The 14,219-nt window shown below is 46.6% G+C and overlaps 1 protein-coding gene across 3 annotated transcripts in view; it reads right to left on the reverse strand.

The window, feature by feature from the left end:
• Positions 1-492: 492 nt before the first annotated feature.
• gtf2h4 (general transcription factor IIH, polypeptide 4) overlaps positions 493-14,219 on the reverse strand; it is an 18,860-nt gene continuing 5,133 nt past the window's right edge. For 2 of the 3 annotated variants that reach the window (XM_074687468.1, XM_074687469.1), the window contains exons 5-14: positions 10,974-11,159; positions 8,295-8,403; positions 5,876-5,944; positions 5,693-5,776; positions 5,437-5,608; positions 5,168-5,298; positions 4,922-4,969; positions 4,744-4,822; positions 2,238-2,299; positions 493-1,326 (exon numbers count right to left, since the gene is read on the reverse strand). In XM_074687468.1, coding sequence (XP_074543569.1) covers positions 1,216-1,326; positions 2,238-2,299; positions 4,744-4,822; positions 4,922-4,969; positions 5,168-5,298; positions 5,437-5,608; positions 5,693-5,776; positions 5,876-5,944; positions 8,295-8,403; positions 10,974-11,159 — 1,051 coding nt within the window. In that variant the 3' untranslated portion in view covers positions 493-1,215. Of the gene's footprint in view, positions 1,327-2,237; positions 2,300-4,743; positions 4,823-4,921; positions 4,970-5,053; positions 5,299-5,436; positions 5,609-5,692; positions 5,777-5,875; positions 5,945-8,294; positions 8,404-10,973; positions 11,160-14,219 lie in introns of those variants that run through there. The other variant, XM_074687470.1, reaches the window with a different exon arrangement.

Here is a 14,219-nt window from a genome sequence, read left to right on the forward strand (position 1 = left end):
GTTGTATTGCCATACTAATAAACACAGCTTGTCAAATTGCTGTCAGAGGTTTAATTAACATGTATATCAGTATCTGTCACAGTCCCCCCTGGATCCCCTCCATCACTGGCCTCCCTTTATTTAAGTGCCAGCTCCTCTGCTGGGGTCAGGTCCTGGCTTGGTGGACCACTCCCTGTGCTGGTTTGATGTGTCTTTTTTTTCACGGCTAAAATTGTACAGAAATTCATTCTCAGCAGACAACAAATGTATCACTTCATTTGACAATTGCTCTTTGGGCTACGCATAAGTAACTTACCAGACTGCCGAATATTTTTATATTTGTTTTTCACCTGCTGCCAGGTTCTTTTCTGGCCAGACAGGTTTGTTCTTCATGACAGATGAGGGATGAAACAGAACACAACATAAGAACAATTGATTCAATAGATAACACGGGCACAGAGTTTAAATTTTCTTTGAACTTAATTATACTTCAAATAACCTGAGTAACATGCACTTCTATGGGCCACATTAAAGAAAAATACAAGTATTGATTAGCGGACTTGATAAGTCATCGATGACTGTGCAGATGCGGAGCTGATCAGCTCCACATCCTTAAACTGTAATTATGACAGTGTGTGGAGTACTGTTTCTTAATTGTACATTTTCGCGCTACTTACGTACTAAGCCGGTCAGTTATTAACTGCCAGGCTTTTTTTTTTTTTTTTTTAACCACACTGGTGTTGCCTTTCTTGTGGATTATATGTTTTACTTCTTTATTTAGTTGAAGAAGCATTGCCTGTTCATCCTGCTTGAAGAAAGATGCACGTCCTTGTTCCATTTTCAATCTGTGATTCTGTGATCGATCTCGTGGTCTTCTTAAGAAGGCTGTGAACGCGCACTTATCCAAATGATCCACACCTGGCTTGACTAGGCCGCGTTGTTTCATCCTGGCTCGCCAATCGTGCAACCAGTTAATCCGAGAAAGCGCCGACTAGGCTTATTCAAGCCGCGCCTGCTCATTTATCCTGGATGTATTTATCCTACTTTCGTGCAATACCCCTCAGGTGTCTTTCAGGTGAGTGAGGAAAAGGCAGACTTGTTTGTTTTTTCTTGTCATTGTTTAATCGAGAACACACAGATTTTGATATCTTATAAAACATACAAAGTAATAACTAAATCTTCCCCTTTTTTAGACGGAACTTAACAGCTGACAGCACCCCCCCTGTCCGACTTGTGTTACGTGTGAGTCTTCTGTCGTTTCCAGAATCTCTTCACTTCACTGTGACCCTGCGGAGTCACCACCATCACCCTGTGGGCTGCGTCCTGCCACACCAGACACCCCAGACCCTAAACACAGCAATGACAACAGAACAACAAAACAACAACAATCAGGCTAGACATAAATCAAGTCATCTAATCAGCAGCAGCTGATGTTAGCGCTCTGAGTTTATGATCCCTGACTGAACACAGTGGCTCTCATCTCAACCTCCTCCTGTCGTATAAGTCCATCCAAAAACACCCACTAGGGGCACTGCACATGTTGTGGTACATCGACACAAAGCCTGGGAGTTTAGTTTTGTTTATTCACGCACATATTATCACAACACAGGTGAATTACAGATATACCTATATATATATATATATATATAATATGTATATATATATATAATATGGAGGAGGTATTGTTAACATCCATACTGTAGCCAGGAAACAGGAGCTAGACTTCCTGTCCTGATACTTATGGTGTGACCTCACATACTTTGTTGAATATGTCCTCATGGAACTGCAGCTGGTGTTGCTAATCTTTAATCTGATAATTAAGGCTTTGTCCACACATAGCCAGGTTTCTGGAAAGCCTCGTATATTTCTATTTGTTTAGTTCTGTCATCCACACCAAACCACAGTCTGACGTCACTAAAAACCACGTTTTCTGAAAACTTTGGCTAAAGTTAAGATTTTGGAAAACTCTGGTTTCATGTTTTCATGTAAACACTGGGAAACTGAGTTTTTGGTTCTCAAATGTTAAATGGCAGTTCTGATTGGCTGTTACAGTTTCTGACCCCCACATGTGGGTTTGGCATGCTTCAAGCTGCACTCATCAGCAGATTTGCCAGGTAGGAGTGGACGAATGTATTCTTAAAAACACTGCAGGAGATATTCAGCTATGGAAATGCCTGGCTATGTGAGTAAGAGGCCTTTCTCTGTGTAGTTGATACTAAAACGGATCATTTAGTAAAGAAGATGTGAAAAAAACTAACCTGAGCTCTGTCTCGCAGCACCTCAAAGTCTGCCTGGGACAGGAACTGGTTATACAGCACACCTGCAGGACACACACACACACACACACACACACACACACACACACACACACACACACACACACACACACACACACACACACACACACACACACACACACACACACACACACACACACACACACACACACACACACAGAGTCAAGTGAGACACCAAGGTTGATGAACTCCACTAACTGAATCATGCCAACCAAACCCAACCTGTCTGTCAGAGAGAACAACAGGGACAAGCGAGGGCAGAGGGAAACGCAAGGACAGAGGGACACAAGAGGACACATAAGGACAGAGAGACATGATGCTCTTAATGTTTGAATGGGGGACAAGTCAGGACTTCAGGTGGGCCAGTTCATCACCTGGACTCTTCTACTACAGAGCCATGCAGCTGTAGTGCAGAATGTGGTTTTGTCTTCCTGAATCAGTCTTTGTCTGGATGGCAGCAGGTGGTACCCCTGAACCTGTAGAGGTTGTTCAGCATTATGGAGCCTATACAGATGTTTCCTGATCCCCAGACCACCAGGACTGCAGGCTTTGAGCTGTGAGCTGCTGGGTGCTCAGACTGCCTCAGGAAAGATTGGGTTTCAGTTCAGCATTCATTTTCTGGGGCATGGTTTGAAATAGCTCTGTCCAGTGTTTACACAGACCAGGGCATTGCCAGCACATATGAATGTTGGGGCTTTCCAGTGCCTTTAAAGCCACATGAGTAGATCCTGTATTTGTATGACTCACTGCTGTTTCCACCAAAGCACCCGGAGTTCAGAGTAGTTTCGTTCCCAAGTGCCCATGTGACCCAAACCCACGCACAAAAACATGGAAACTAGGGGTGCACCCGTCACAATATTGGGCTTAACTCTAATTCAGTGCAGATCTACCAAAAGCTGCCTCTGGACAAGACAGATATAGCAGCAACTACAGGCCTGACATGCTTACTACAGCGTTTTCAGTCCATCAGCATTTCTGTGTAAACACAGATTTTTTCACTGCGTTTTAGCGTTTTTGGATGAATTTTTGTTGTCCACACAAGGCCTTACAGAGAGGATCTGTCCAGCCCACCGAATATCCTGATTTGGGCACATCTTCTTAAAGAGTGTTTAGCCACTGGATTCTTAATGGATTTGATGGGAGGAAGAGGAAGTGATGATCCCACTGGTGTAGGAACAGACATGTTTCTGTTAGAGTTTAGCTCCATTCCCACCCAGTCAGGACAGGTGTGCTGGTTTAAAAAAAAAGACCAGAGTGAGAAGCAATGCAGGACGACAGCCCAGTAATAGAAACAGAGATCTGGGATTGAGACGGGAAGTTTACCCTGCTATGATAAAAGGAGTGAATCAAGTTCAGCAAAAAATGCTTTGGGGACAAAGATCAGTAAGGCCTGAAAAAAGTACAAAAACTTTGGTTGGATGTTCAAATGTTACTCTTACCCCTTCCCCTTGGTCCTCTGTTTTAAGGGCCAAGGGGCAGAGGTAAAAACCCCATCTCTTGGAAACGAGACGCCACTCAATCTCTGGACATTCTCTTCCAAAGTGAACACATTTTTAATAAGTAATGATAAAATGATGTCAGATTAGAGCGACACATTCACAAGCAAACAGACAGCACCATGATGCACATGAGTAACGAGACAGCTAAACCAAAGCAAGTGCTGAGTGGACATTGCTGCGTTCAGAAGATATATTATGTAGCTTCTGAATACCGTAACGTTCACTTTTTATAGCTGATGCAGCTCCTGAATGCAGCTTAGCTGTCCAATCATTCATGAAACACAGCCCACCACAGTGAAGTCTGGTCATCCTGGTCTGACATCAGTATAGCTATTATAGTTATAGCTGTAGCTGTCTTGTAGCGAGGTCTGGAAGATCGTTTTAACGAGCGATTTCAAAATAAAACCAATGATTCAAAACATTGGTTGATATTAAAGAGGAGTATCAAAGGATTGGATATCTAATAAAATTATCATGGGAAATTTGTCATGCCTCTTGGTTTCAAGTGAGGTCTGGGTTTGTCTTCGTTCCAAGGGCTGTGTTGCCCTTCACCTTAGCCCCTCCCCTTGAACTTACAGGGGACTGGGACACCCCTTCACTGGCCCTTGATTTCACTAAAATCAAGGGCTTAGGGGTAGGATTGGGACTGGCCTTAGGTCTTCATATTTACAAAAGAAACAGAAATACCCCAAAAAGAACATTTGCTTTTTTTCCACTTTCAAAGAGGAGTTGCTAAAGTCTAATGAATGTATTATTGATGGGGAGGTTTTCCCTCTTGTGGAGATTTAGTTTGGACCCAACTGACTGAGCCGTGATAAAGCGGTGAGGTATTCGGGTCAAAGATGAACAGCAAGAGGTCGTCAACATAGAAAAAGACCTTGTGTTCTCCCTGCTTCAGGAAGGATGACTGAAAATGTGCGAGTGATAATTAGTTGTGGGGATCTTTAAGGAACATGGATCTGTCTCACCCTCAGTGAACTGCAGCCGGTCTCTCTCCAGCTCCCACAGTCTGATCTGATCGGTGATGGTCGGAGGAAGGACCGGGGTCTGAGACACAGAGAGGGGGTGAAGGAGGACAGACCAAAGAGTCAGTGTGTCTGTGTGTGTGTATTTTACGTTCAGGGTACAGAGTGTGAGGGGGGTTACCTGTTTGAGCATGACAGGGTGAGCTCTGGTTCTGAGGAAGTGGATTATCTGAAAACACATGGATATAAGATAATCTGCTGGATTACACTTTGATCTTAATCAAACATGTTTTCCCTGAACCTCCATCCATACCTGCTAAAAACACCCTGGAGCAAATTTGTATCTCAGGACAATAAGCTTTAAGGAGTGAGACATATTCAGTAAAGAGAGAGACAGCTGGCAGAGCGAGCTCTGAGTTTCATCCACCTGTTGGGCAGTGATCCCGTTGGCGATGGCTTGCTGCACCGACTCTCTGGTGACCTGAGCAACAACCACGTTTGGGAAACGATACAGCATCTCACTGAACAGAGCCACCAGAGCGATCTGAAGCTCAGAGTCTGAGAGAGGAGGCACAAAGTGGGTCAGTACAGGGTCTGTGCACCCCCTCAGAGACTCCTAAGAGGTCTCAGAGAGCACAGTCTCAACTCTTTACACCTTGTTACCAGAGCAAAGCAGCTCCTACTCCTCACACATACTTGTGTAGGCGTAGATGCGATAATTTGTCTCCACTACAATGAAGCCTGCATCTCCTGAACCAGGAGGAGAAGCCACAGAGGCGGAGGAGGAGGAGGAGGAAGAGGAGGAGCTGGTGACTCCTGCAGCCAGAGTGATGGCCAGTCTGGTGGGGTAGTATCGCCTGGACTTCCTCTTAGAACAGAAAAGGTGTTGTCAGCACATGCACTCAGCCATCCCACAAACCACCTCATCTCCACCCTCCCATCAGGGCCTCACCTTCCTCTGGAAGACCAGTCCAAACTCCCTCAGGTGCTGCAGGAAGGTGAGCAAAGACTCACTCATTCCCTCTACAGAGTAATCCTGGGACACCACCGGAGAGTGACAAGTCAGTCACAGCACAGAGAGTTAAATCCAACACCACACACATGCACGCGTGCAGCACGCACACTGAGAACTCACTCTGCCAAGTGTGGAGAAGCTGAGCTGGAACAAGAAAGACAGAATCTCCACCAGGTCCATCCCTCTGAGCTGAAAGAGAGAAGAGAGGTAGGGAGGGAGACAGAGGAGAGGGATGATCAGTGTCTCCTTTAGCAACCGCATACATACAGTTCAATTCATTTTTGTGACTGATGCAGAGACTAATGACCCCTGAGCCTGACCTCTGCACCAACTCAAAGGTTCAAATCCAAACAGGATGCTGGTGCTGGTTTTCTTGGCAGCAAGTAGTCTTGTTTTGAGTTCCTGTATTTTCCTCACATTTCTTCAAAAAGGATCAAATCCTAAACCATAGACATTAAATGGATCCACAGGTTTTAACCTCAGCAGCAGTTTGAGTCATCAGCAGTTAGAGCTCCTTCTGCTGGACTATTTGTGAATAAGTATGTCAGCAAAGACCCCAACATCAGGGGGGTATTCCACCAAGCTGCCTAAAAATGGCTGGGCTTTTGCCAGGAAGCACGACTTGAAGAAGCAGCCGCTTTGATCTTGGCTGCAACTCGTTTCACTAACAAGGCTCAGCTGTTCTTCAGAGATGCCTATTCAAGCCATATACACTCACGGGCCACTTTATTAGGTACACCTTGCTAGTACTGGCTTGGACCCCCTTTTGCCTTCAGAACTACCTTAATCCTTGGTGGCATAGATTCAACAAGGTCCTGGAAACATTCCTCGGAGAGTTTGGTCCATATTGACATGATAGCATCACACAGTTGCTGCAGATTTGTCGGCTGAACATCCATGATGAGAATCTCCTGTTCCACCACATCCCAAAGGTGCTCTATTGGATTGAGATCTGGGGACTGTGGAGGACATTTGAGTACAGGGAACTCATTGTCATGTTGAAGAGATGATTCCAGCTTTATGACATGGAGCGTTATCCTGCTGGAAGTAGCCATCAGAAGATGGGTACACTGTGCTCATAAAGGGATGGACATGGTCAGCAACAATACTCAGGGAGGCTGTGGACTTTAAACCATGCTCAGTTGGTACTAAGGGGCCCAAAGTGAGCCAAGAAAATATCCCCCACACCATTACACCAGCAGCAGCAGCCTGAACCGTTGATACAAGGCAGGATGGATCCATGCTTTCATGTTGTTGATGCCAAATTCTGACCCTACCATCTGAATGTGGAGCAGAAATCCAGACTCATCAGACCAGGTAACGTTTCTCCAATCTTCTATTGTCCAGTTTTGGTGTTGCTGTGTGAATTGTAGCCTCAGTTTCCTGTTCTTAGCTGACAGGAGGGTCACCCGGTGTGGTCTTCTGCTGCTGTAGCCCATCTGCCTCAAGGTTGGACGTGTTGTGTGTTCAGAGATGCTCTTCTGCAGACCTCAGTTGTAACCAGTAGTTATTTGAGTTACTGTTGCCTTTCTATCTGCTCCAACCAGTCTGTCCATTCTCCTCTGACCTCTGGCATCAACAAGGCATTCTGGCCCACAGAACTGCTGCTCACTGGATATGTTCTCTTTTTGGGACCATTCTCTGTAAACCCTAGAGATGGTTGCTGGTTAAAATCCCAGCAGATCAGCAAGTCCCTTAAATCACCTTTCTGCCCCATTCTGATGCTTGGTTTGAACTGCTGCAGATCGTCTTGACCATGTCTACATGCCTAAATGCATTGAGTTGCTGCCAAGTGATTGGCTGATAGGAAATTTGCATTAACAAGCAGTTGGACATGTGTGCCGTATAAAGTGCCCGGTAAGTGTATGTAAGTATTAGTATAGTATTTCTGAATGCTTTGCAAGGAAGTGTCCTTGGCTTTATTAATTGAAGCCGTGCTGCCTTTTGGGGGATTTCCCATTGTAGTCCTCATACAACTCCATGAGGAGTTTTTGCTTCACTGAGGAAAAATGTCTCCACTCTTGGTTGTCACATAATTTTGGCATTTTGAATATGCATCTCTGAAGAACAGCTGAGCCTCGTTAGTGAAACGAGTTGAAGCTAAGATCAAAGTGGCCGCTTATTCAAGTCGTGCGCCCTGGCAATAGCCCAGCCATTTTTAGCCAGCTTGGTGGAATACCCCCCAGGATAGAGATAACAGCCCAGTCAAAGCTAGGTGATTAGAGCTCAACGCTTAAATGATCAGATGGGACAGTCCTATTGTTCACTACCTGACTGTTTGTTTACTACTTGACAGTTGGTTTACAACATGACCATTAGTTTACTACTTCACTGTTTGTTTACTACTTCACTGTTTGTTTACTACTTGACTGTTTATTCAATATCTGACTGTTTGTTTACTACTTGACTGTTTCTTTGCTACTTGACTGTTTATTTAATATCTAAATTTTTAATACCTAACTGTCAAATGCCTGACTGTTTAACACCTGACAGTTTGTTTACTACCAGACTGATTGTTTACTTCTTGACTGTTTAATACCTGAGCTGTTTTAAGGTACTGCAGGGTGAAGTACCACAGCTGGGATGCCGTGTCCAGAAGGAGGAACTGGAAACCAGCAGAGGTGATGTAGGGAGCCTCACCGGCCTCACTGAAACCACAGGAAAAGAAAAGAATTAGGTCAGAGGCAACGTCAAAGGTGAGTTGTTAGATCCTAATCACTGAGTTACAGAGCCCAACTTAAGTCAGCTCACCACACTTAGTCAGTTACAGTGTCAGTCACTGTGGGTCCGTTACAGTCAGTTGGTTACAGTGAGTCAGTCAAAGTATGTGGGTTTCAGTTATTCATCTACAGTCTGTCAATAACAGTCAGTCAGTCAAAGACATTCAGTATAAGTCTCTAGCTCACAATCTGTTAAAGTCAGTCAGTAACAGCCTGTTACCCTCAGTCAGTCAGTTTCAGTCATTCATTTACAGTCAGACAGTTACAGTCAGTTAAAGACAGAAACAGTATGTTAGTTGATCACAGAAAGTTATGGTCAGTTACAGCCAGTAATAGTCACGCGGTTTGTCAGTCAATTACAGTCAGTCATTTAGTCACAGTCAGAAAGATATAGTCAGTCAGTAATATAGCTCAAACAATACCTCGAATAACTCGAGGGACTCGAGTACAAAAAATGCTTGAGGGATTTTCTCCTCCTCGAAGAATCGTTAATTTTTAAAAAAAGATCAAAGAGTGGTATTTCAAATAAATCTGACGCTATATTTAGAGAGTTTTCAGACCCCTCAAGTTACCTCTTTTTCAAAATAGTGACTGACAACAAATCTAGCTTCATTTCTGGAGTTTGGAGACTGATATGAAAGCATATATTGATCTGCACTAGCTGCTTGTCAACGAGCCACACATGCTGAGCCCCTCCCCTACCCAAAATCACTCACACATCACAGACGGACGTCTGGCTCGCAGCAGTCTCTCATCACGATCACACTGGCTATCTGAACTGTTTTCATGCACTCTTCACAGTCCATTTTGTTTGACCACTGAGATCACAAGACTCACTTCACCTTGGTAGAGGTGAGCTTCATACACGCGCACAAACGCGGATACTCCATATGATCAATGACATACGATCACTGCGACCGCTTCTCTCAACAGTCATTTTAAACAAGAGCGGGGGTGTCAGAGGGCTGTGTCGCACCTAAACGACTTAATATGAGCCTAAAAGTCACTGAAGTTGTAGCAGTGTTCTCTGCGCCTCATTGTGCAGGCGGGTAGAGTATGGCACGGCTTGAATGGTCAGTGTGACTGAGCAGGAGACTGCGTATGAATGAATAGTGCAGGAGGATCGATATTTTAACATCTCAAAGAGTCAACCAAAGTTTATTTGTAGCTCTAAACACACTAACAGGTTGCAGTGTTTCCCCTACTTTCCGCCCCCCTGAATGTTGAGTTAATTTTTTTTTCATACAGCACCAGATCACAGCAGAAGTGATTCAGAGTTCCCTCTCTCATGAATCAGGTCCATACCTTTTTTTTTAATCTAACAGACTAAATAGCCTTATTTTATTTATCTCATTTGTATGATGGGATGTCGTTTCTACATCATTGGGTTCATATTTCTCCTCGTGGAACTTCACAGTGCGCGAAAGAGCGCGTGATCTTTAGTGCACGGCGAAGTTGTGCTCCAACGCGTTCACAGACACACGAACACATGCGTGCATTTACACACAGACGAGTTCATTCCCTATAAAGGACAATTAAACCACACCACCACAAGAAACATCTCCAAGCTTTCTCTGTGAAGAGGCCACACTCGTTCTCCTGCGCTCGCAACCCCCCACCCCCCGCTGCCACGTGCCCCCCCCCCCCAAACTGTTAACCCAGGGGAAACACTGTTGTGATATTATACGCTTTCTGTCCCTCACACGATGTTATTCCTCTTTCCTTCAGTGTCCACAACCGTTACACACAAATGACTTGTTATGCAAATTAGTTGATTACTGATTTAGTGTTGAAGATAATCTACAAAACACAGCACTGAAGAGTGAAGAAGATTAAAAAACAAAAACATAATAGAGCTAACTGGGCAGGTGTCAAATTAAGATCACAGGTCAATGAAGGGTATAAATATCAAGTATTAATGGAGCTATATGTGCTCCAATACAGCAGGGATCATCATTTTAGTCTGAACACTGCAAAGACTCAAAATCTTTCAAAAATGTCTCATTCCTAGTTAAAATGTCACATATGTAGTCAGAATTTAAAATTTATCACCCAAAGTGACTTGATCTTACACTGGCTTGAAACAATTCCATTTGAAAAATAAATGCTGTTTAAGTACGCGAAAATGCGTTCTATCCGAGTACTCGAGTACTCGATGTAATTGTCGAGTACTAAAATATTCGATAGTTGCAGCCCTAGTCAGTAACAGTCAGTCAGTTGGTTAAAGTCAGCTGCTTTTGCTGTCTGATTCAATAAAAAGGTGAATAAAGTTATAATGGTTCCAGTTAAACCATTCTTAGTTAGAGTAGAGGTCTTTATGGCTCCTACTCTTGAGGTGCTTGATGTTTTACCAATGTTTGTCTGATGGTTGCCTCTCTATCATCAGTCAGTCACTGAAGTCTTTGATAGTTCCTCCTCACAGGTAGCAGAAACACTGAAGAGGGCTCAGTTGGTCTGAATCCTGTGACAGAGTGATGTCAGCTCTGTTGGCTTCTTACCTCTTCATGAGTCCAGCCTGGACCAGCAGCTGAGCCAGGTCCTGACTGACTGCAGCAGAAGGGGAACCCACCATGAAATGCAGGATTACCTCCCAGCGCTCCATGGCGTAGCGATCCAGACTCTCGATGTCCCGAGCGTGGCGGTCTGGTCCCAGAGTGGCACCCTCATCTGCCCAGGCTTTGCCCCTGTGGCCACACAGCAGAGGAGGATTGACCTCAATGAAGGAGCCAGGGGTGGAGCTCAGACCCTTGTTCCTGCCAGAGCGCCTGTCACTGAGTGTGTGCAGACTCAGAACGAGCTGTGTGAGCTGTGTGAGCTGTGTGAGCTGTGTGTGAGCTGTGTGTGAGCTGTGTGTGAGCTGTGTGTGAGCTGTGTGTGAGCTGTGTGAGCTGTGTGTGAGCTGTGTGTGAGCTGTGTGAGCTGTGTGAGCTGTGTGAGCTGTGTGTGAGCTGTGTGTGAGCTGTGTGAGCTGTGTGAGCTGTGTGTGAGCTGTGTGAGCTGTGTGTGAGCTGTGTGTGAGCTGTGTGAGCTGTGTGTGAGCTGTGTGAGCTGTGTGAGCTGTGTGAGCTGTGTGTGAGCTGTGTGTGAGCTGTGTGAGCTGTGTGAGCTGTGTGAGCTGTGTGAGCTGTGTGTGAGCTGTGTGTGAGCTGTGTGAGCTGTGTGAGCTGTGTGAGCTGTGTGTGAGCTGTGTGTGAGCTGTGTGAGCTGTGTGAGCTGTGTGTGAGCTGTGTGAGCTGTGTGTGAGCTGTGTGTGAGCTGTGTGAGCTGTGTGTGAGCTGTGTGTGAGAGCTGTGTGTGAGCTGTGTGTGAGCTGTGTGTGAGCTGTGTGTGAGCTGTGTGAGCTGTGTGAGCTGTGTGAGAGCTGTGTGTGAGCTGTGTGTGAGCTGTGTGAGAGCTGTGTGTGAGCTGTGTGTGAGCTGTGTGAGCTGTGTGAGCTGTGTGTGAGCTGTGTGTGAGCTGTGTGAGCTGTGTGAGCTGTGTGAGAGCTGTGTGTGAGCTGTGTGTGAGCTGTGTGAGAGCTGTGTGTGAGCTGTGTGTGAGCTGTGTGAGCTGTGTGTGAGCTGTGTGTGAGCTGTGTGTGAGCTGTGTGAGCTGTGTGAGCTGTGTGTGAGCTGTGTGAGCTGTGTGTGAGCTGTGTGTGAGCTGTGTGAGCTGTGTATGAGCTGTGTGTGAGCTGTGTGAGAGCTGTGTGTGAGCTGTGTGTGAGCTGTGTGTGAGCTGTGTATGAGCTGTGTGTGAGCTGTGTGTGAGCTGTGTGTGAGCTGTGTGAGAGCTGTGTGTGAGCTGTGTGTGAGCTGTGTGACAGCTGTGTGACAGCTGTGTGAGAGCTGTGTGTGAGCTGTGTGTGAGCTGTGTGTGAGCTGTGTGAGCTGTGTGAGCTGTGTGAGCTGTGTGTGAGCTGTGTGTGAGCTGTGTGTGAGCTGTGTGAGCTGTGTGAGCTGTGTGTGAGCTGTGTGTGAGCTGTGTGTGAGCTGTGTGTGAGCTGTGTGAGCTGTGTGAGCTGTGTGAGCTGTGTGTGAGCTGTGTGTGAGCTGTGTGTGAGCTGTGTGTGAGCTGTGTGAGCTGTGTGAGCTGTGTGTGAGCTGTGTGTGAGCTGTGTGTGAGCTGTGTGAGCTGTGTGAGCTGTGTGAGCTGTGTGTGAGCTGTGTGTGAGCTGTGTGTGAGCTGTGTGTGAGCTGTGTGAGCTGTGTGAGCTGTGTGAGCTGTGTGTGAGCTGTGTGTGAGCTGTGTGAGCTGTGTGAGCTGTGTGTGAGCTGTGTGTGAGCTGTGTGAGCTGTGTGAGCTGTGTGAGCTGTGTGTGAGCTGTGTGTGAGCTGTGTGTGAGCTGTGTGTGAGCTGTGTGAGCTGTGTGTGAGCTGTGTGAGCTGTGTGAGCTGTGTGAGCTGTGTGTGAGCTCTGTGAGCTGTGTGTGAGCTGTGTGAGCTGTGTGTGAGCTGTGTGTGAGCTGTGTGTGAGCTGTGTGTGAGCTGTGTGTGAGCTGTGTGAGCTGTGTGTGAGCTGTGTGTGAGCTGTGTGTGAGCTGTGTGTGAGCTGTGTGAGCTGTGTGAGCTGTGTGAGCTGTGTGTGAGCTGTGTGTGAGCTGTGTGTGAGCTGTGTGTGAGCTGTGTGAGCTGTGTGAGCTGTGTGTGAGCTGTGTGTGAGCTGTGTGTGAGCTGTGTGAGCTGTGTGAGCTGTGTGAGCTGTGTGAGCTGTGTGTGAGCTGTGTGTGAGCTGTGTGTGAGCTGTGTGAGCTGTGTGAGCTGTGTGAGCTGTGTGTGAGCTGTGTGTGAGCTGTGTGAGCTGTGTGAGCTGTGTGAGCTGTGTGTGAGCTGTGTGTGAGCTGTGTGAGCTGTGTGTGAGCTGTGTGAGCTGTGTGTGAGCTGTGTGTGAGCTGTGTGTGAGCTGTGTGTGAGCTGTGTGAGCTGTGTGAGCTGTGTGTGAGCTGTGTGAGCTGTGTGTGAGCTGTGTGAGCTGTGTGAGCTGTGTGAGCTGTGTGTGAGCTGTGTGTGAGCTGTGTGTGAGCTGTGTGTGAGCTGTGTGTGAGCTGTGTGAGCTGTGTGAGCTGTGTGTGAGCTGTGTGAGCTGTGTGTGAGCTGTGTGAGCTGTGTGTGAGCTGTGTGTGAGCTGTGTGTGAGCTGTGTGTGAGCTGTGTGTGAGCTGTGTGAGCTGTGTGAGCTGTGTGAGCTGTGTGAGCTGTGTGAGCTGTGTGTGAGCTGTGTGTGAGCTGTGTGTGAGCTGTGTGAGTTGTGTGAGCTGTGTGAGCTGTGTGAGCTGTGTGTGAGCTGTGTGTGAGCTGTGTGTGAGCTGTGTGAGAGCTGTTTGTGAGCTGTGTGTGAGCTGTGTGTGAGCTGTGTGTGAGCTGTGTGAGAGCTGTGTGTGAGCTGTGTGAGCTGTGTGTGAGCTGTGTGAGAGCTGTGTGTGAGCTGTGTGTGAGCTGTGTGTGAGCTGTGTGAGCTGTGTGAGCTGTGTGTGAGCTGTGTGAGCTGTGTGTGAGCTGTGTGTGAGCTGTGTGAGCTGTGTATGAGCTGTGTGTGAGCTGTGTGAGAGCTGTGTGTGAGCTGTGTGTGAGCTGTGTGTGAGCTGTGTATGAGCTGTGTGTGAGCTGTGTGTGAGCTGTGTGTGAGCTGTGTGAGAGCTGTGTGTGAGCTGTGTGTGAGCTGTGTGACAGCTGTGTGACAGCTGTGTGAGAGCTGTGTGTGAGCTGTGTGTGAGCTGTGTGTGAGCTGTGTGAGCTGTGTGAGCTGTGTGAGCTGTGTGTGAGCTGT

The sequence above is a fragment of the Halichoeres trimaculatus genome, unplaced genomic scaffold (assembly GCF_033239565.1).
Source record: "Halichoeres trimaculatus isolate MK-OKI-2021-1 unplaced genomic scaffold, fHalTri1.1 fHalTri1_scaffold_14, whole genome shotgun sequence".
In the NCBI taxonomy this organism is placed as follows: domain Eukaryota; kingdom Metazoa; phylum Chordata; class Actinopteri; order Labriformes; family Labridae; genus Halichoeres; species Halichoeres trimaculatus.